The sequence below is a fragment of the Scyliorhinus torazame genome, chromosome 5 (genome assembly GCF_047496885.1).
Source record: "Scyliorhinus torazame isolate Kashiwa2021f chromosome 5, sScyTor2.1, whole genome shotgun sequence".
Lineage (NCBI taxonomy): Eukaryota > Metazoa > Chordata > Chondrichthyes > Carcharhiniformes > Scyliorhinidae > Scyliorhinus > Scyliorhinus torazame.
The window spans coordinates 161,828,679-161,849,362 of record NC_092711.1 but is presented as its reverse complement, the minus strand read 5'-3'; the positions used below and the strand labels follow the sequence as shown (position 1 = coordinate 161,849,362).

At 47.5% G+C, this 20,684-nt stretch overlaps 1 protein-coding gene and 1 long non-coding RNA gene across 7 annotated transcripts in view; one reads left to right on the top strand and one right to left on the bottom strand.

The window, feature by feature from the left end:
- Window positions 1-321: 321 nt before the first annotated feature.
- Window positions 322-6,537, bottom strand: LOC140422280 (uncharacterized). Its single transcript, XR_011947354.1, has 2 exons — window positions 6,289-6,537; window positions 322-2,941 (listed from the first exon to the last, which is right to left on the bottom strand). It is a non-coding gene; the product is annotated as an uncharacterized lncRNA (long non-coding RNA).
- A 2,838-nt stretch (window positions 6,538-9,375) lies between these two features.
- LOC140422249 (uncharacterized) overlaps window positions 9,376-20,684 on the top strand; it is a 35,118-nt gene continuing 23,809 nt past the window's right edge. The window contains exons 1-3 of one of the 6 annotated variants that reach the window (XR_011947333.1): window positions 9,376-10,370; window positions 12,718-18,048; window positions 18,278-18,650. Coding sequence is in view for 1 of the 6 variants with exons in the window: in XM_072507279.1 (XP_072363380.1) it covers window positions 11,938-12,191; window positions 12,718-12,840; window positions 18,278-18,320 (420 nt within the window). In the remaining 5 variants the exon portion in view is untranslated. Of the gene's footprint in view, window positions 10,371-11,113; window positions 18,049-18,277; window positions 18,651-20,684 lie in introns of those variants that run through there. The other 5 variants (XM_072507279.1, XR_011947335.1, XR_011947334.1 and 2 more) reach the window with 5 other exon arrangements.

The following is a 20,684-nucleotide window of genomic DNA, read 5'->3' as shown; positions in this document are numbered from 1 at the left end:
GGGAGATGAAGAGGGCTGGGTGGAGGCTCATGTGGAGCATTAATATTGACAGAGACCAATCAAGATGACTGGCCTGACCCTGTGCTGTAGACTCAATGTAACAGAGGCAAATGTATTTATTTTAGATCCAACTGTAGTGGGGGGAAACCACTATTTACTATCCAGGGTAAAATAAATGTCCTTCATCAGCTTTTTAGGGTAATCTCAGTGGAAATATGCTCTCCCGGGCTGTTACAATCCTGGTCGGGACTGTTAATATTTAAAGAGAAATCCAAACACTCAGTAATTAACTAAAAGAACCGAACCACAGGACTACATTCCTCTTAGCAAAACAAACTTTAATGGAAATTAAACAAAATGAATAAAGTTCATGCTACTAACCTAACACTATGATTGGTAATTATTTAAGTTCTAATCCCATTCTACATTCAGTTCCACCCAAGGGTTCCCTTACACACCAGTCGACGAGGACCCAGGTTCGATCCCGGCCCTGGGTCGCTGTCTGTGTGGAAATTGCACATTCTCCCCGTGTCTGCGTGGGTCTCACCCCCACAAGCCAAAGTTGTGCAGTGTAAGTGGGTTAGCGATGCTAAATTGCCCCTTAACTGAAAAAAAAAATTGTGTACTCTGAATTTATTTATTTTCAAAATCTGTATGAATATTGGCCTCGGGGGCATTATACAGCAGACAAATCCAGGAGGCAAATGTAGGACCGATTGCAAATCTCCCCCAAATCTCAAATAGTTCCATTCCAGCCTATCAAATGTTTTTCAGCATCCAAAGACACAATGACCTCAGGCTCCAGAGCAGTGGAGGGGGAGAGGACAATGTTTAAGAGGCGTTGAGCATTGGCCGACAACTGCCACCCCTTCACAAAGCCTGTCCAATCTTCAGGCACGATAACTGGGAGACACGGCTCCAGCTGGAACGACGCCCTCAGCCAACAGCTTAACATCGGTGTTCAGAAGTGAAATGGGTCGGTACGACCCACCTTCTACTGGGTCCTTGTCCCCCTTGAGGAGCAAAGAAATTGAGGCTCGAGTGAGGGTCAAGGGTAGTGACCCCCTGCACAGCGAGTGGTTAAACATGTCCATTAACAAAGGTATGAGCTGCTCCGAGAACATTTCTAAAATTCAGCTGGGAAGCTGTCCGGACCTGGGGCTTTGCCAGATTGCAGCTGCCCAATACACATCAATATTCCTGCCCGGCACAGGGGGGGGAATCCAATTCCCATCTCCTGCCTCCCTCTCCGGTCGAGAAATGTAAACCATCCAAAAAAAACATCATACCTGATGTGTTTGGAGGCTCCGACTCATACAGCTCACGGTGATATGAACCGAAATCTGCATTAACCTGGAGAGGAGCTGATCCAGGTTATCTTCCTTATTCCGAAGGTGATCAGCCTTCTCCCCATGTTTGTGCAAGGTGTCCCTGGAACACCGTAACTGACCCACAGCCTTATCCATAGATATCAGTTCAAATTGGAGCTGTAATTTCTTCCTGTACGTCAGTCGCTCCGGTGTTGGGACAAGTAAATATTGGCGGACAACTTCCAAAATGGAGTCCACCAGTCTTTGTCGCTCCAATCTCTGTTTTCATGGTGTGAGCTTTATAGGAGATCATTTCCCCCATGATTACATCTTTAGGGCCTCCCAGAGTGTGGAAGGAGATATTGACTCTGATTTGTTGAGCTTTGGCCGCAGACAACCACTCACAACATTTGTCATCAGACCTCAGCGTGGTGTCGAGTCTCCAAGGTGGGCGTTGGGAAGGGCCAAAATCAACAAAATGAGGGGCGTGGTCAGAGATGACAATTGCCGAATATTCGGCTGCCGCCACTGAAGGGAGGAGGGACTTAGCAACAATAAAACATCAATTTGGGAATAACAAGACTCCACTAAAATTACATTTAAGCTCCTATTCACAAACTTAACCCCCTGTCAGAATGAACATGGTTCAGTCCTGGATGTGATTAACAGCAGCAATAACGGCAGAATCCAACCCCTGTCATCACTCGTGTACTCGCTGGTGTCTCCGCAGGTGTGTTGACTGAGTGAATCCCTTCCCCCGCACCGTGCAGGTGAACGGCCTCTCTCCAGTGTGAACTCGCTGATGTCTCCGCAGGCTGGATGAATGTCTGAATCCCTTCCCACACTGAGAGCAGGTGAATGGCTTCTCTCCAGTGTGAATTCGCTGGTGTATCCGCAGTGTGGATAACTGAATAAATCCCATCCCACACTGAGAGCAAATGAATAGCTTCTCCCCAGTGTGAACTCGCTGATGTTTCCACAGGGTGGATGAATGTCCAAATTCGTTCCCACACTGAAGGCAGGTGAATGGCTTCTCCCCAGTGTGAACCCGCTGGTGTGTCTGTAGGTGGGATAACTGAGTGAATCCCCTCCCACACGGAGAGCAGATGAACGGCTTCTCCCCAGTATGAACTCGCAGGTGTGTCTGTAGGTGGGATAACTGAGTGAATCCCTTCTCACACTGAGAGCAGGTGAATGGCCTCTCCCCAGTGTGACTGCGTCGATGAGATTCCAGCTCTGATGGGAAACTGTATCCCTTCCCGCAATCTCCACATTTCCACGGTTTCTCCATGTTTTGGGTCTCCTCATGTCTCTCCAGGTCCAACAGTCAGTTGAAACCTCGTCCACACACACAACACGTGTACAGTCTCTCCCCGCTGTAAATGGTGCAATGTGTTTTCAGGCTGTGTAACTGGTTAAAGCTCTTTCCACAGTCAGTGCTCTGGAACACTCTCACTCGGGTGTGTGTGTCTCGGTGCTTTTCCAGTCACACTGATGTTTAAAATCTTTTGGAGTCAACAGGTCGGGCAAACATTTCTCCTTCCAGATTTAATGGTCGATGAACCGAGTGACTGTCAGATCTAGACGTGATGTTTGAGATTTCTGTCTGTAAATCCTATCCTTTTAACATCCTGTAAAAGGAGTTTACAAAAGACATCATTGTCAGTACAGGATAGAAATTCAGAACAGATTATTTTAATTTCTTTGGAACATTCTTTCCTCTCTCGTTCCCCAAAAGCTGTAAATCTCCATCCCACACACTCTCCCTCCATTCTCACTCTGCTGTATCTAATATTCACCCTCCCAATTCTGCTGAAGATGCTGATTCAGGCTGATTGACAAATCCATGCTCACTGCTTCCTGTCCTGGACACAGAGGTCATAAGAAATAGGAGCTGCAGTTGGCCATTTGGCCCATCGAGCCTGCTCAACCATTCAATGAGATCCATCCCAACAGAACCCGCCTGCGAGTGATCAACGAGGCAAAGGCTAAAACATCCCCCGCTATTGCCTGCAACTCCGGTACGTCCGACACCCCGAACATGTCCCCCAGGGGACTGGGCTCTAAATCCACCCACAAGATCACCGACATGGTGCTGAAGAACAACCTCCAAAATTTCTCCCAACTTCGGGCAGGACTAGAAGATGAGAACATGATTGGCTGATCCCCTCCCGACACCGCTCACAAATATCCTCCACCCCCTCAAACAACTAGGTCAGGTGGCTCTGTGTACTACCTTTAGCTGCATTAACTCCAGCCTCGCACACGAGGTTGAGGCGTTCACCCTCCGCAGCCCCTCACACCACAGCCCCTCCTCCAGCTCCACCCCCACTTCCTCACATAAATCGCCGAGACGACCCTCCTGCCGAACTCCATCACTGACACCATCCCCTCCATCAAAGAGGAAGGCGGTGTCACCGGAAAGGTTGGAAAATCCTTTTTTGCGAAGTCCTGCACCTGCATCTACCTGAAAACCCCTCCCCTTGTGAGACCCTAAACTTCTCCGCCAACTCCCTAAACTCGCAAACTGCCCCTATAGAAATAAGTCCTTCATTTCCATCACCCCCTCGCTCCTCCCATCCCCAAAACGATGCAGCCATCCTCCCCAGCTCAAATCTGTGGTTCCCTCGGATTGGCATCAACTTTGACCTCAACCCCCCCAACCTAAAGTGCTGCACAAATTGTCTCTATATTTTCAGCAAGGCCACCACTACAGGACTCCCTGAGAACTATCCTGGGGAAACGGGAGCAGCACCATCGCCAGCACCTGCAACCCCCACCCCTTACAATAGCCAGTCTCCATCCTCTCCCACAAAGCCTCCATCTCTCTGCTCCAAACATGCACCTTCTTCACGTTTGCCGCCAAATAATAGTCTAACAGGTTCGGAAGTGCCAAGCCTCTGACTGTCGCCCTTTCTGAATCACTGTCTTCCTAATCCTTGTAACCTACCCCCCACACAAATGACAAAACCAACCTATCCACCCCATAAAGAACGATTTCGGCAAAAAGACCGATAAAAATAAAAACCACAGCACAATGTTCATCTTAACCAGTTGCACCCGGGTAGTGGATAGATTTAATGCCTTCTCTGCTTCTAAGATCAATTTTACTGAGTCCAAGGTGGGGAGGGGTTGAGGGCCCCCTCCTCTTGCTAACTTCCCCTTCAGATGTTTCCCCCTTGGGAGTTAAATATCTGGGAATGTCAATGACCCCCTCTTTCAAACAGCTATATGGGCCACCTTTCCACAGCTGATGGTGACTATTAGGTGGGTCCTTGCCCGGTGGTCGGCTCTTCCAATTTCATGGCGAGGGAGGATCGCCTTCATTAAAATGAATGTGGTGCCCAGACTGTTGTACCCTCTGCAGATGCTGCCTATACTGCTGTCAACCAGAGTCGTTAGGGGAATTAATGGGATGATTAGTACATTTATCTGGAACAAAAATAAACCTCGCCTCAAGTTTATTAAGCTCCAATCAACAGGAGCTAAGGGAGGGTTGGGTCTCCGGAATATCGGGCTATATCAATTGGCCTCTCATCTAAGGTTCATAAGGGATTGGGTGAGAATGGACCCAACATCCCTCTGGCTCGATATAGAAGCAGACCAGTCACTTCTCCCTCTATCCAAAACTGGCATAGGCGGATTACAGAATGCACCCCCATGGAATGTTTAATGTCTGTAGTTCATTAAAAGTCTGATATATTTGGTAAATTATGTGACCCCTATCTCAGATATATAAGTTCCAATTTGACTGACTTGCTCTTCCAGGGATTTCCATCAGTGAATTAAATTCAACTTAGGTCGGGAGTCGGGCACAGTGAGGCACGGTGGTTAGCACTGCTGCCGCACAGAGCCAGGGACCCAGGTTAGATTCCTTGAGTGGCTATCTGTGTGGAGTTTGCACGATCTCCATGTCTGCTCCGGTTTCCTCCCACAGTCCAAAGATGTGCAGGTTCAGTGAATTCATCATGCTAAATTGCCCCTTCGTGTCCAAAGGTGTTAGGTTAGGTGGGTTGACCATGATCAATGCATGAGGTTACGGGGATAGGGTGGGAAGTGTGCCTCCGTGGAGTGCTTTTTCTGAGGGTCAGTGCAGATTGAAGGACAGAATTGCCTCCTTCCGCACTGTAGAGATTCTAAGTCATCTATGTTATGTTATTCATTTGAATTCGACTATGCTGTTAGTCCATTTGTAATATTTTGGGGGGTGTGTCCTGCATTATTATCCTTCCATTTTTATATAATCTTACCCTCTTTCTCCACTCACTATGCTAACCTGTTAACTGGTTGTTCAATGGATCAGGCAGTTCATCTCGAGGCTCTGGTCGCTCAAATATCCTGTTACGAATTAATTCTGCAATGTGTTGCTTGTATTTATGCTGGCTGTATCAGTTCTGCACTGTACCCATTTTCCACAAAATTTCTATTATTCTGTTGCATTCATTGTTTAAAAAACATATCAAAAGAAATATTAAAAATATTAACTCATTCATGAATACTCCACTGATCCCTTTTGAAGAGAAATCCAGAAACTAACACTCTTGAGGTAAGAGATGACTGTAAATATATACCATAGCTACAGCACAATAATACACTACTGAAATAATAATAAATATACTTCATTATAGAACTATAAATAATATATCTAATCTGTACCATTTAACAACACTGGACATATCTCTGTCCGATATTAATTTACTGACCTCTTAAATGTCAGCCATCTCCTGGGGAAACCAGCCCTTTAATTGTGAACCTTCAGGAAACAGACCATTCTTTTAACCAAATAAATAAACGTGTCAAGCTGAGGGAGCAAAGGATGTGAATGTCTTTGAGAGAGAGAGAGACCTGGGCCAAGCTTTGCAGAGTCTGCACCCTCCCTGGATTCACTTCCTTTCCCTTCAGTTGCTGCAAGTCACCAATTGAAGGTCAGCATGAGAAAAGAAATGGAAAGGGGGAGAAAAGAAAGTGTTTTACTCACAGATGTTGGAGACAGGAGGAGGTTTTACCTTCACATCCGCTGTGACATCACAATAGAGCCCTGCCTGAATCAGCCAATTGGAATTACTCTATTCCGAAGTGTCGTCACTGGGTTCCAGTGCGCGATCGCGGGAGGCCCGCCCCCACCCGTTCAACCCCCTCCCTCGACACCTCGAGACCAGGTTTCCAGGCAACCGGCTGACGGCTGCGACCAGAGCTGGAGGCGGCTCGGTGATCTCCCCCCTGCCTGAGATTGCGCATGTTTGAAGGAGAGTGGCAGCTGCGCGTGTGCAGGCGAGCTCAACTCCTGAGAGGCATTGACCAATGGGAAGAGTTGCACGACCGGAAGGAGTCTGGTCCTCCAGCCAATCAGAGCGCGGGGTTTGTGTGACTGAGCTTCACTCCGGCGGAAACTTCCTCCTGGGCCTTCATCAAACAAACCTCCAGACGCCGCTGGTTCTCCAGCATTCTGCACCTTTCATCAGCAGTGACGCAAATGATCACCCCCCCGGGATGAGCTTTACATGAGCTTGACGGAGTTGTCAAATATAATTTTCAGGGTCACAGGATAAAGCAACATAGTTCCCTTCAAACTTCATCAAAGTCTCGATGCTTCGTTTGTGTTGCTGTTGAAAAATCCTGGAATAAGGAAATCCTCACTCCCTCATGGAGGCAGGTCCCACCTCGCCTTACCCGTCTTCAGGACCTTCTGGTGATCTTTCAAGTTGTGGAAGTGAATGATTACAGGCACAAAGAACAAAGAAATGTACAGCACAGGAACAGGCCCTTCGGCTCTCCAAGCCCGTGCCGACCATGCTGCCCGACTAAACTACAACCTTCTACACTTCCTGGGTCCGTATCTCTCTATTCCCATCCTATTCATAGAACATAGAACATAGAAAATACAGCACAGAACAGGCCCTTCGGCCCACGGATGAAAACTATTCCTCGGCCTCAAAGACAGGATCCGATGCCCTTTCTAATTTGAAACACCCAGGCTTCACATCCAGCTTGAGAAAACGTGGCAGCCGGTCCTCGAAGAACCTAACGGGAGCCTCACCCTCCACACCTTCTGGCAGGCCGACAACTCGGATGTTCTTTCTCTGACCTTCAGTTTTCCAAATCCTCCAGGACCTCCCTCACGTCACTCGGCCGGTTTTCCCAGGATTTAATTCTTGCCTTCACCGAGGAGGCAACTTGCTCAACATTCAGGATTCTCTCCTCGAGATCGTTGATCTTTTCCTTGATGTTTTGCAGCTCGGCCTCATGAGCTCACAGATATTGAGTCAGCACACTCAGCCTCTGGTCAGTAACACGGAGAATGTCGCTGACATAGATCGGCCAATGATTCCATAGAATAGATGAGCAGGCTCGATGGGCCAAATGGCCAACTGCAGATCCTATTTGTTACGGTCTCTGTGACCAGGACAGGAAGCAGTGAGCAGGGATATGTCAATCAGCCTGAATCAACACCTTTAGGAGAATTGGGAGGGTGAATATTAGATACAGCAGAGTGAGAATGGAGGGAGAGTGTGTGGGACGGAGATTTACAGCATTTGGGGAATAAGAGAGAAAAGAATGTTCTCTAGAAACTAGAATTGTCTGTTCTGAATTTCTATCCAGTGCTGACAGTGATGTCTTTTGGAAATTGTTTTTCCAGGATATTAGAAGAGGAGGAATTACAGACAAAAATCTGAAACGTCATCTCTTAATCTGACTGAGTCTCTCAATTCCTTGGAACTGAATATCACCGGACTTTGAATCAAGAAGGAGAAATGTTTGTCTGTTCTTTCGGCTTCAAAAGATTTCAACCAGTGTGACTGGAAAAGCACCGAGACACACACACCCGAGTGAGAGTGTTCCAGAGTATTGACTATGGAAAGAGCTTTAACCAGTTACACAGCCTGAAAAGACATTGCATCATTTACAGCGGGGAGAGACAGTACACGTGTTCTGTATGTGGACGAGGCTTCAACTGATTGTCAAACCTGGAGAAACACAAAGAGACCTCAAACATGGAGAAACCGTGGAAATGTGGGGACTGTGGGAAGGGATTCAGGGCTCCATCTCAGCTGGAGGCTCATCGACGCATTCACACTGGGGAGAGGCCATTCACCTGTTCTCAGCGTGAGAAGGGATTCACTTTGTTATCCAGCCTGAAGTCACACCAGTGAATTCACAGTAGGAAGAGGCCATTCACTTGCTCTCATTGTGAGAAGGGATTCACTCAGTTATCCAACCTGCGGATACACCAGTATGTTCACACTGGGGAGAGGCCATTCACTTGCTCTCAGTGTGAGAAGGGATTCACTCAGTTATCCAACCTGCGGATACACCAGTATGTTCACACTGGGGAGAGGCCGTTCACCTGCTCTCAGTGTGAGAAAGGATTCACTGATTCATCGAACCTGCGCAGGCATCAGCGGGTTCACACTGGGGAGAGGCCGTTTACCTGCTCTCAGTGTGAGAAGGGATTCACTACTTCATCGAGCCTGCGGACACACGAGCGAGTTCACACTAGGGAGAGACCGTTCACCTGCTCTCAGTGTGAGAAGGAATTCACTTGGTTATCCACCCTGCGGAACCACCAGCGAGTTCACACTGGGGAGAAGACGTTAACGTGCTCTTAGTGAGAGAAAGGATTCCGAGATCCACCCTGCAGGAATACTAGCGAGTTCACACCTGGAAGAGGCCATTCAACTGCTCTGAGCAGGGGAGACATTCAATGAACCGTCCCAACTACGGATTCACTAGCGAGTTAATTCTGGGGAGAGACCATTCATCTGCTCTCAATGTGGGGAGGGGTTTGTGATTCATCACGCCTATTGTGACTCCAACAAGTTCACAATGAATTACAGATGTTGGCTTCGTTGTTATTGTTTCTGCTCTCACTTACATCCAGGACTGCATTTTGTTCATTCTGACATCTGGTGACTGGTGATGATTGGAGGGTTTCTTTCTGCTGGACTGGCCGGTCTAACACCTCTGCCTCCGGTGGGCTGACCATTTTTGAGGCTAGTTGCGATTACCTGGTTCCTTGTTTGATGAGGAGCACAAAATGAAAAGGTGTTTGCACGTTGGAAGTTATTTAGTTCCCAAAGCAGCCACGTTGCCATGAAGATGGGCTGTGGTGGTTACAGGGTTCTTTTGTCTAATTTTTCTGGATGTTTCTCGCAGAAGGAAACTATCATGGTATGAGGAGCAAGTTGACTGTGGTAGTTTGGGAAATTACAATAAACATATAACTGAAAGTGGCAACGCAGGTGGATCAGGTAGCTAAGAAGGCATATGGCATGCTTGTCTTCATTGGTTGGGGCATTGAGTATAAAAATTGGCAAGTCATGCCCATCTCCGAGAGAACCCCGTCATGGTCCCTCTCAAGGCAAACTTTATTTTCTCAAGACTGAGAAACCCAGCCATGTCACCAAATCAGGTCTCCATACTCGGGGGTTTCGAGTCCCTCCACATCCGGCTATCAGGGAGGCAAAGGCCAAAACCTCGGCCTCTTTCGCTTCCTGAACTCCCGGATCGTCTGACACACCAAAGATCGCTATCTCTGGACTCGGCACCACCTGCGTGTTTAGGATCTTGGACATTGCCTTCGCGATTCCCTGCCAGAATCCTTTGAGAACCGGACATGCCCAGAACATATGGATATGGTTCGCTGGGCTTCCCGCACATCTATCCTTAACCCCAAAGAACTTGCTAACTCTTGCTGCCATCATGTGTGCCTGATGGACCACCTTAAACTGAATTAAGCTAAGCCTGGCACATGATGAAGAGGAATTGACCCTATTTAGGGCTTCCGCCCATAGGCCTGCATCCAGCTCCCGCCTAGCTCCTCCTCCCACTTGCCCTTAAGCTCCACCACTGGGGCTTCCTCCGCCTCCTGTAGTTCTTGGTAGATGTCCGACACCTTCCCCTCTCCTATCCAGGTGCCAGAGACCACCCTATCCTTTATCCTCCGTGGGGGTAGCAACGGAAATGCCACCACCTGTTTTTTAGAAAGGCGCAGACCTGAAGGTATCTGAAGGCATTTCCAGAGGGCAGATTAAATTTCTCCTCCAGCTCTGAACTAAAGAGGTTTGTGTGCACACAGATATTGACATGAAGGGTTTTTTATATTCACAGACCCTGAAGCAGATTATTGCAAGTCGCACTGAGGTGATTTCAGGTGGTGCTATTCCCATGTGTTTGCTGTCCTTGTCCTTCATGACAGTCAAGGTTATGGGTTTAGAAGTTGATGTCGAAGGAGCTCTGTTGAGTTCATAATCATAGAATTTACAGTGCAGAAGGAGGCCATTCAGCCCATCGAGTCTGCACCGGCCCTTGGAAAGAGCACCCCACTTAAGACCACGCCTCCACCCTATCCCCTTAACCCAGTAACCCCACCAAACCTTTTTGGACACTAAGGGCGATTTATCTTGGCCAATCCACCTAACCTGCACATCTTTGGACTGTGGGAGGAAACCGGAGCACCCAGAGGAAATCCATGCAGACCTGGGGAGAATGTGCAGACTCTGCACAGACAATGACCCAAGCCAGGAATTCAACCTGGGACCCTGGAGCTGTGAAGCAACTGTGCTGTCCCAACCACTGTGCTACCGAGTTGCCCCACCACTGTGCTACCGTGAACCATCTTGTAGATGGTACACACACTGCCACCATTGTGCTCTGGAGGTCAAGGGAGTCGCTGTTTCAGGTGATGGATGGGGCACTGAGCAAGCAGATGCTTTGTCCTGTGTAAAACATGATGTGGAGATGCCGGCGTTGGACTGGGCGGGGGGGGGGGGGGGGGGGGGCGGGGGTGAGGAAGCATAGTAAGAAGTCTCACAACACCAGGATAAAGTCAATAGGTTTATTTGAAATCACAAACATTCAGAGGACTGCTCCTTCTACAGGTCTCACTTCACCTGATGAAGGAGCAGTGCTCCAAAACCTTTTTGATTTCAAATAAACCTGTTGGACTTTAACCTGGTGTTGTGAGACGTCTTACTGTATAAAACAGACTCCATAATTTGAATAAGACTGGCTGATAAATAATAATTGTTGTCGGAAAGGACTGTGACTGAGAAAATATAACCAATTCAGTCCACTTGAAAAAAGATCTGCTCTTCAAATTATATTGGAAGAAATCCCATTTGAAGTTTGTGGTTGAATTTATTGCCTCAGCAGCTCACTCAGGTACCGGACTGGCAAAGGCATTGATTGGACAATAGTGGAAACAATGATCTGAAATGTTCTGTGAGTGAAACATTTTCTCCTTAATCCAGAATGGACTATGTCAGAGTTAAAGGCAATACCAGGCTAAATTACATTGAATATACAGCACAGAAACAGGCTTTTCAGCCCAACCAATCTCTGCCAGTATTTTTACTTCACTTCATCCTCCTCCCATGCTTTCCCATCTGACTCTATCAGTGAGTCCGTCTGTTTATTTCTCCCTCATGTGTTCATCCAGCTTCCTCTTCAATATATCGATGTTATTCACCTCCACCACTCACTGTGGTAGTGAGTTCCACATTCTCACTACTCTCTGGAAAGAAGTTTCTCCTGAATTCAATTTTGCTCTTACCCCTACAAGTGTGAAACCCCCCCTCCCCATTTCATCCCAGTACAAGGAGTTTGGAGACTGGAGTCCGGATAAGCAATGGCGGCCATCAGAGCCAGAATCCCCCGCGGTAACGGAACCACTCTATTCACCGAGCGGGTTGCCCGGACTGCGCATGTCCCTGGGAGCGATGGGAAGCTGCGCATGTGCAGAGAGAACCCAGCCTCTGACCTTTCTGCTGAGGTGTTGACCAATGGGAACAGTTGGAGGACCGGAAGGACTCTGTCTCTGAAGGAAAAGGAAGTGAATCCAGGGAGGGTGCAGACTCTGGAAAGGTTGGCCCAGGCCTCTCGGTGAGTGCACGGATTGTGCGAAAATTGGAGGGGTGGTAAATAGTGAGAAGGATAGTCTTTGGTTACAGGAATAATAAGCTTTAATATTGACAAAAGTAACCCTGCAGCGTCCATCCAATTCAGTTAGAAATTATTGATCATCTCTGCTTGAGAACCTTCATAGGCAGAAAGTTCCAGATCATGATCAATCACTACCTCCTGTATCTGAACCAACTGATACAATCCTATACATTAAACACAATTTTCGTCCTGTTACATATTTCCGTTAGGCTGGCAGTCTGCATGAAGATTTCCAGGGCTCTCTGTCCACGATTGTAAGCAGTGAGCATGGATCTGTCAATCAGCTTGAATCAGCACCTTCAGGAGAATTGGGAGCAGAGTGAGAATGGAGGGAGAGTGTGTGGGACGGAGACTTACAGCTTTTGGAGAATGAGAGAGGAAAGAATATTCCATAGAAACTAGAAAAGTCTGTTCTGAATTCCGATCCTGGACTGACAATGATGTATTTTGTAAACTCCTTTTACAGGATATCAGAAGAGGAAGAATTACAGACAGAAATCTCAAACCAAACCTCACGTCCCGATTTGACAGATTCACTCAATTCACGGGGACTTGAATATCATCAGCCTTTGAATCGAGAAGGAAAAAGGTTTGTCTGTTCTTCCTGCTTCAGATGGTTTTAACCATCAGTGTGACGGGAAAATCACCGAGACACACAGACCTGAATGAGAGTGTTCCAGAGCACTGACTGGAAAGAGCTTTAACCAGTTACACAAACTGAAAATAAACAGCACGGAGAGACCGTACACGAGTTCTGTGTGAGCCTTCAATTGACTGTCCAACCTGGAGAGACACAAGGACACCAGCACCATGGAGAAACCATGGAAATGTGGGGACTGTGGGAAAAGATTCAGATTCCCATCTATACTGGAAACTCATCAACGCATTCACACTGGGGAGAGGCCGTTCACCTGCTCTCAGTGTGGGAAGGGATTCATTACGTTATCCAACCTGAAGAAGCACCAGCCAGTCCATGTCGGGGAGAAGCCATTCACCTGCTCCACATGTAGGAAGGGGTTCAGTACTTCATCCGAACTGCGTACACACCAACAAGTTCACACTGAGGAGAGACCATTCACCCACAGTGAGTGTGGGAAGGGATTTACTCAGGTATCCAATCTGCTGGGCCACACTGTCACTCACAGCAATGAGAGACCCTTTAAATGCTCTGACTGTGGGAGCAGCTTCAAAAGGTCTCACAAACTGATGAACCATCAGTGCATTCACACCAGGGAGAGACCGTTCAGCTGCTCTCACTGCACAAAGAGGTTTCGAAACTCATCCCATCTGCTGATACACCAGATCCTGCACACCGGAGAGAGGCCGTTCACCTGCTCTCAGTGTAGAAAGGGATTCACTCAAATAAGCAACCTGCGGAGACACGAGCAAATTCACACTGGGAAGAGGCCGTTCACCTGCTCTGATTGTGGGAAGGGATTCACTCGGTTATCCCACCTACAGACACACCAGCAAATTCACACTGGGGAGAGGCCGTTCACCTGCTCTGACTGTGGGACAGGATTCACCCGGTTATCCCACCTGCAGGCACACCAGCGAATTCACACCGGGGAGAGGCCGTTCACCTGCTCTGACTGTGGGAAGAGATTCACTCAGTTACCCAATCTGCAAGCACACCAGCGAGTTCACACTGGGGAGAGGCCATTCATCTGCACAGTGTGTGAGAAGGGATTCACTTGGTCAACACTTCTGCTGAGACACCAGCGAGTTCACAAGTGATGACAAGGGTTGGATTCTGCTGTTATTGCTGCTGTTAATCACATCCAGGACTGAACCATGTTCATTCTGACACTTGGTGAAGTGGGAGGGTCAGAGAGTTTCTTTCTGCTGGACTGGCCGGCCTCACGACTTTGCCTCCAGTGGGCTGATGCTCTTTGAGCCTGGGAGAGCACATTTCCACTGAAATGATCCACAAAAGCTGATGAAGGACATTTATTTTATCCTGAATAGTAAACAGTGTTTTCCCCCATTACAGGTAGATCTAAAATAAATACAGAAAGAACTGGAAAAACGCAGCAGGTCTGGCAGCATCTGTGAGAGAGAAACAGAGTTAATGTTTCACGTCCAATGTAACTCTACCTCAGAACTAAAGAAAGGGAGAAATGTGATGGGTTTGATGCTGGTGAGAAAGGGGGGAGGGTCAGATAGAACAAAAGAGAAAATCAGGGATTGGTGAGATTAAATAACAAAAATGTCCTGGAACGACTTCCAGTGGAGGCCCTGAGTTTATCGGCCGCACACAAGGTGACTTCTGCTTGTAAGCTTGGATTTCTGGCCCTTTCTGCCCGGTTAATGGGCACTTAGTTTGTAAAAAGTGCAGAATAAGTGGAGGGAGTTGGTTTCTCCTCCAAAGTGGAATATCAGCAGGTTACAACACCCGGCAAAAGTCGAGTATAGCCGTGTGGTGCAGCAACTGAGAGTATGACGGAGTTGGAGGGTGTTTCGGCAGCATCAGAAAGAGATGCAAGAGGACAGGTCCAGGGCGATTGAGGAAACAGTAGCCCCTCTTCATGGGACTTTGGAGCGGGTGGAGGAACGCCTGGAGTCACAAGGTGCGATTATCTGAGAGGTGGAAAGGACGGTGTTGGATCCCGGTGATCAGATCGTGTTGCTGGAGGCCGAGATGGTGATGCTGGAAGAGGCCTGCAAGGTGCTGAGGGCGAAGGTGGACGACCAGGAGAATCAGTCCAGGCGACAGAATCTGTGAATTGTAGGCCTGAAGAAGGGGTGGAGGGAACGAGTGCCATGGGCTATGTATTGAAAATGTTCACGAAGCTGGTTGAGGAGGGGGTCTTCGATAAGGCCCCGAAGGTGGATCGGGCCCCCCAATCATTACAACAGAGGCCGAGAGCTGGGGAGCCGCCGTAGGCAGTGATCGGCCTGCTGCACAAGTTCCAGGAGAAGGAGAGGATTCTGAGGTGGGTGAAGTCGACGTGAGGCTATAGCTGGGAGGGGAATCTGATCCGGATCTACCAGGACATTGGGGCCGACCTGGCCAAATGGCAGGTGGGTTGGGTTTTAACAGGGCCCAGGCTGCGCTCTTTCGGCCAAGGTCTGGTTCGGGGTGTTGTATCCGGACAAACTCTGGGTGACTTTCACAAGGGCAAAGGACATTATTTTACGATTTCAGAAGAAGCGGATGACTATGTCAAGGAGCATGGGTTGGGGAGGAGTAATGGTGGGATCTGTTCTGTCTCGATGTGTATATATAAGTTTTGTAAATGTTATGTTCTTTCATAGAATTTACAGTGCAGAAGGAGGCCATTCGGCCCGTCGAGTCTGCACCGGCTCTTGTAAAGAGCACCCCACCCAAGGTCAACACCTCCACCCTATCCCCACATCCCAGTAACCCCACCCAACACTGAGGGCAATTTTGGACACTAAGGGCAATCTATCGTGGCCAATCCACCTAACCTGCACATCTTTGGGCTGTGGGAGGAAACCGGAGCACCCGGAGGAAACCCACGCACACACGGGGAGGATGTGCAGACTCCGCACAGACAGTGACCCAAGCCGGAATCGAACCTGGGACCCTGGAGCTGTGAAGCAATTGTGCTATCCACAATGCAACCGTGCTGCCCAAGTTTTTTGCATGTTATGACTCGGGCTCGTATGGGTGGGTTCTTCCCGGAGGTTGAGGACAGATGTGAGAGGTACAGGAGGGGGCCTGTCAATCATGTTCACATCTTTTGGGTGTGCCCGCAGTTCGGGGATTCTGGCCATTGATTTCCGAGACCCTGCCGGAATTGTGGGGGTGACGATGGCGCCGTGATCTTTAGTGGGGCTTTCATGTGTTTCGCATCTGCCAGAGCTGCTGGAGGGGAAGGGGGTCTTCACCACTCTGATTGCCCGGCGGCGAATCTCACTGGGTTGGAGGTCGGTCGCCCCACCGAAGGTATCGGCATGGTTGGGGGATTTGACGGAATTTCTGCAGTTGGAGAAGACTTAAGTACGTTCTCCGAGGGTGAAGAGGGTTCTACTTAAGACGGAGGGTCTTTCTGTCTCTATTTAAGGATCTGTTTGTCGCCGTGCGTGGGGGGGTGTCAGTTGGGAAAGGGATGTTGGGATGTTGGGGTAGTTTAGGGGGGAAAATGATAAATTGTTTGAAAGCCAATGGTATTTGATTGTTGTTTATTTGTATAATTGATTATGTTTCGAATAAAATACATATATTTAAAACGCGAACTAAAAGCCTAATGATCTTGTCCATTGTTGGTAGAAAAAAAACATCTGGTTTACTAATTCCCTTTCGGGAAGGAAATCTGCCTCCTTACCTGGTCTGGACTACATGTGACTCCAGATCCACAGCAATGTGGTTGACTCTGAAATGGCCCAGCACAAAGCTGTAAGAATCCTCAAGGATGTTTATTCCATAGAATGGAATTCTACAGTCCCAGAAGGGGACCATTCGGCCCATCGAGTCTGCACCAACCGTACCAAGAGCAGCTACCTCAGTCTGTTCCCCCGCCATATACCCATAAACCCACTTAACCTGTATATCTTTGGACAGTGGGAGGACTCCAGAGCGATGGAGGAAACCCACGCAAACACGGGGAGAATGTGCAAACTCCACACAGATAGTAACCCAAGGCTGGAATTGAATCTGGGTCCCTGGCACTGCGAGGCAGGAGTGATATTATGAATGAAACCGGACTATTTGTGTGCCAAACATCAAACACAGCTAGCAATAGTCAGAGTTAAATGATGCAACAACCAATGGATCAGATCTGAGCTCTGCAGTCCTGCAAGTAACTTTGAGCCACACAAATGCCAGGCAATGACCACCTCCCTTATGAGAGAATCTATCCACCACCTCCTGACATTCAATGCCATTACCATTGTTGAATTCCCCACTATCAACATCTTAGGGGTTACCATTGACCAGAAACTGAACTGGACTAGCCATATAAATACTGTGGCTACAAGAGTGGGTCAGAGGCTGGGAATCCTGCTGTGAATCATTCACCTCCTAACTCCTGAAAGCCTGTCCATTATCTAGAGGTCCGGAGTGTGATGGATCACTCTCCACTTGCCTGGATGAGTGCATCTCCAAAATTAAAGAAGCTCGGCATCTTGCAGGACAATGCAGCTTGGTTCATTTGCACCCCGCCCACAATCATTCACTCCCTCCACCACCAAGGCACAGCAGCAGCAGTGTGTGTACCATCTACAAGATGCATAGCAGGAATTCACCGATGCTCCTCAGGCACTACCTTCCAAACCCCTGAACTACTATATAGAAGGACAAGGACAGCAGACAGACAGGAACACCACCACCTGGATGTTCCTCTCCAAGCCACACACCATCCTGATTTGTAAATATATCACTGTTCCTTCAGTCGCTAATAGCAGTGGATGTATCAACACCACATGGACTGCAGTGGTTCAAGAAGGCAGCTCACCACTACCTTCTCTAAGGCGACTAGGGATGGTCAATAAATGCTGGGTTTAGCCAGCAAAGCCCACATCCTGTAACTATATGTATTTTTTTATTTAAAAATTCGATTGGGCCAATAATGGACTTGGGAGAAATAATACTGAGTAAGAACTGTCCACAAGTTGGACAGGGGTAAAGAGGGAGCTGGAGGATATTTTACATCCACGTTTGATCTGTTGCTTAAAGCATCTGTCCTTATGTACCAGTAACTTAGAACTCACGGCATTCCTTCAGGAGAAAATATCGAGTAGATGTTACCGCAGGCGGGGCCAGAACAGAACTGGAAGACAACGGAGTGAAATTGAGTGAGGGGTTGGAGAGAGAGTTCTCGTCCCCCTCAAGGTGTGGACTGTAAGAATCCTGGGGGACTCCGTGCTTCGGGTTTTCTTGTTAATTAGTGATCATTAAATTAAATTCTATGACTGGCTGTGGATTTATTTTGAATTTGATTGTTACACTTCTGTTTTTATTCCTGTTGTGATCATGCTCTGGGTAAGGATGGTCGACAGGTGACAGGATGGGAAATTGTGGTTTGGGTCTTCACTGACAAAATGTTTTATTGATCCGAAAGGTGTAAAAGGGACCAAACTCCAGCAGAAATCGAGCAGAGCTGAGAACAGACGACTTGCTGTGTGGGAACAGGGAGATAAACAGCTCCCAGAGGACAGAGAAAACAAGAGTGCCTGGAATCCTAGACAACACCTGGGTGTCAAGGCCACCATGTTTTCACTGCTTGGCATGGGAATGCTGACTCCCTGTACCGGGGACGGAGCGTGGGGAAGACAATTGTTTGAGAGTTTGACGTGACTTGGGCAGGTACAGATGGTTCAATGACAGGTTTTGTAATTGGTCCATTCAAATGTTAGCTCGGCAATGATTGGGTTAAATCTGTCTCCATAGACTTTGTGATGTAATAAAGTATAAGAAGGGATTCCCCGAGCACAGAGATTTGTTGAGGTTTTACATATTCCACTGACTGGGACCATGGCATCTGGGGCAGAGCAGGGAGCATTTACCTGGAGATGGTGCTTCTACCCAGAGTGTAATGGTAATACTGCTGCACTTTGATATTACTGCTCAGACACAGGAACAGGAGCAGGACATTCGGCCCCTCGAGCCCACTCCGCCATTCAATAAGATCAGGGCTGATCTGATTGTGGTCTTAACTCCACTTTCCTTCCTCCACCCGTTCACTCCCTCGTCAATCAAGAATCTATCAAATTCAATCCGAAACATTCACTGACCCTGCCTCCAGCACCCTCTGGGGATGGAGATTCACAGACTCACGGCCCTCAGGAGAAAAACAATATTCTCATCCGCGTCTTAAATGGAAGACCCCTAATTTTTAAGCAGTGTCCCCTAATTCTAGTCTCTGCCACAAGGGGGAAACATTCTCTCAGCAATCTCTGTCAATTCCACTCATGATCTTATTGAAACACATGAGATCCTCTCTCATTCTTCTAAACTGCAATGGATACAGTCCCAACCTGTCAAACCTTTCCTCAGAGGATAACCCCCTCATTCCAGGAATCCGGGGAGTCAACCTCCTCTAAACTGCTTCTGATGCAATTATCTCATTTCTGAAATAAGGAGACCCAAACTGTACACAGTGCTCTAAATATGGTCTCACCAAGGTCCTGTACAACTGCAACAAAACATCCCGACTTTTATATTCCAGTCTCTTTGCCATACACAACATTCCATTGTGCTTCCCAAGTGATTTCAACTCACTCGATAAAGCCTGATTAAACTGTTCAAGGACTCGATCGAGCCACTTGCTGTACCTGCAAACTAACTTATTGTGATTCCTGTACACGGACGCCCAGATCCCTCTGTACCTCATCATTCTGCAATATCTCACCATTTAAATAATATTGTTTTATTTAATCCTTCCTGACAAAGTGGACAATTCACATTTTCCCACATTATCCTCCATCTGTCGAGTTTTGTCCATTCACTTAATGTCCTTTGCAGTCTCCTTATGTCCACTTCACAAATTACTTTCTGAACTATCTTTGTGTCATCAGAAAATTTAGTCGCCATCCATTCAATCCCATCACCCAACTCATTAATACAGTTGTAAATAGTTGAGGGCCCAGCACTGATCCTTCTGACACTCCACTTGTCACATCTTACCAACCCAGAAATTACCCATTTAAACCTACTCTCTGCTTCCTGTGAGCTAACCAATCCTCTATCCCTGCTGATATGTTAACCCCCTACACCATGAGCTCCTATTATGTGTAATAACCTTTGATGTGGCCCCTTGGAAAATACCTTCTGGAAATCTAGATAAACCACATCTCCAGGTTTCCCTTTATTGACATTCCTTGTTCCCTCCTCAAAGAGCCTAGATAAATTAGCTCATCCCTGAATCTCATTTTTAAACATTGTGTGTCAAAAGAAAAGGTCTCCTCCACCCCTCTGTCTCCTTTGCTAATTACCTTCAAGGGGCTCACTCTCTGTTAAAGAGCCTGCCAACCCCTCTCACCCACTTTCCCCAAAGTGAATGAATTTAATCAGAAAAAGACAAAAAAAAATATATATTTTTAATGAAACAAGTTTATTATTGAAACAGAACATGGGTTAAAAAAAAATCAGAAAATGACTTGAGGATCAAAGACAACCAGAGTAAAAGAATAACCAGAATAAAAACATGTTCACAATGTTTCAGACCCAAATGTTTCTCTTCAGCTCCCCTGTACCCTGCCCCTGTGACTCCCCACATTGGACACAGGGGCACTGAAACGAAAGAGAAAGTGCTGGAAAATCTCAGCAGGTCTGGCAGCATCTGTAGGGAGAGAAAAGAGCTAACGTTTCGAGTCCGATGACTCATTGTTAAAGCTAACAGACTAACAGAGAAAGTGGGAAATATTTATACTGTGGAGTGAGAATGAAAGATGAGTCATAGCCACAGACACCCAGGAAAACCGGGTGCTGATGGTCACAGATACCAAGGGGAAAGAGTGTTAATGGCA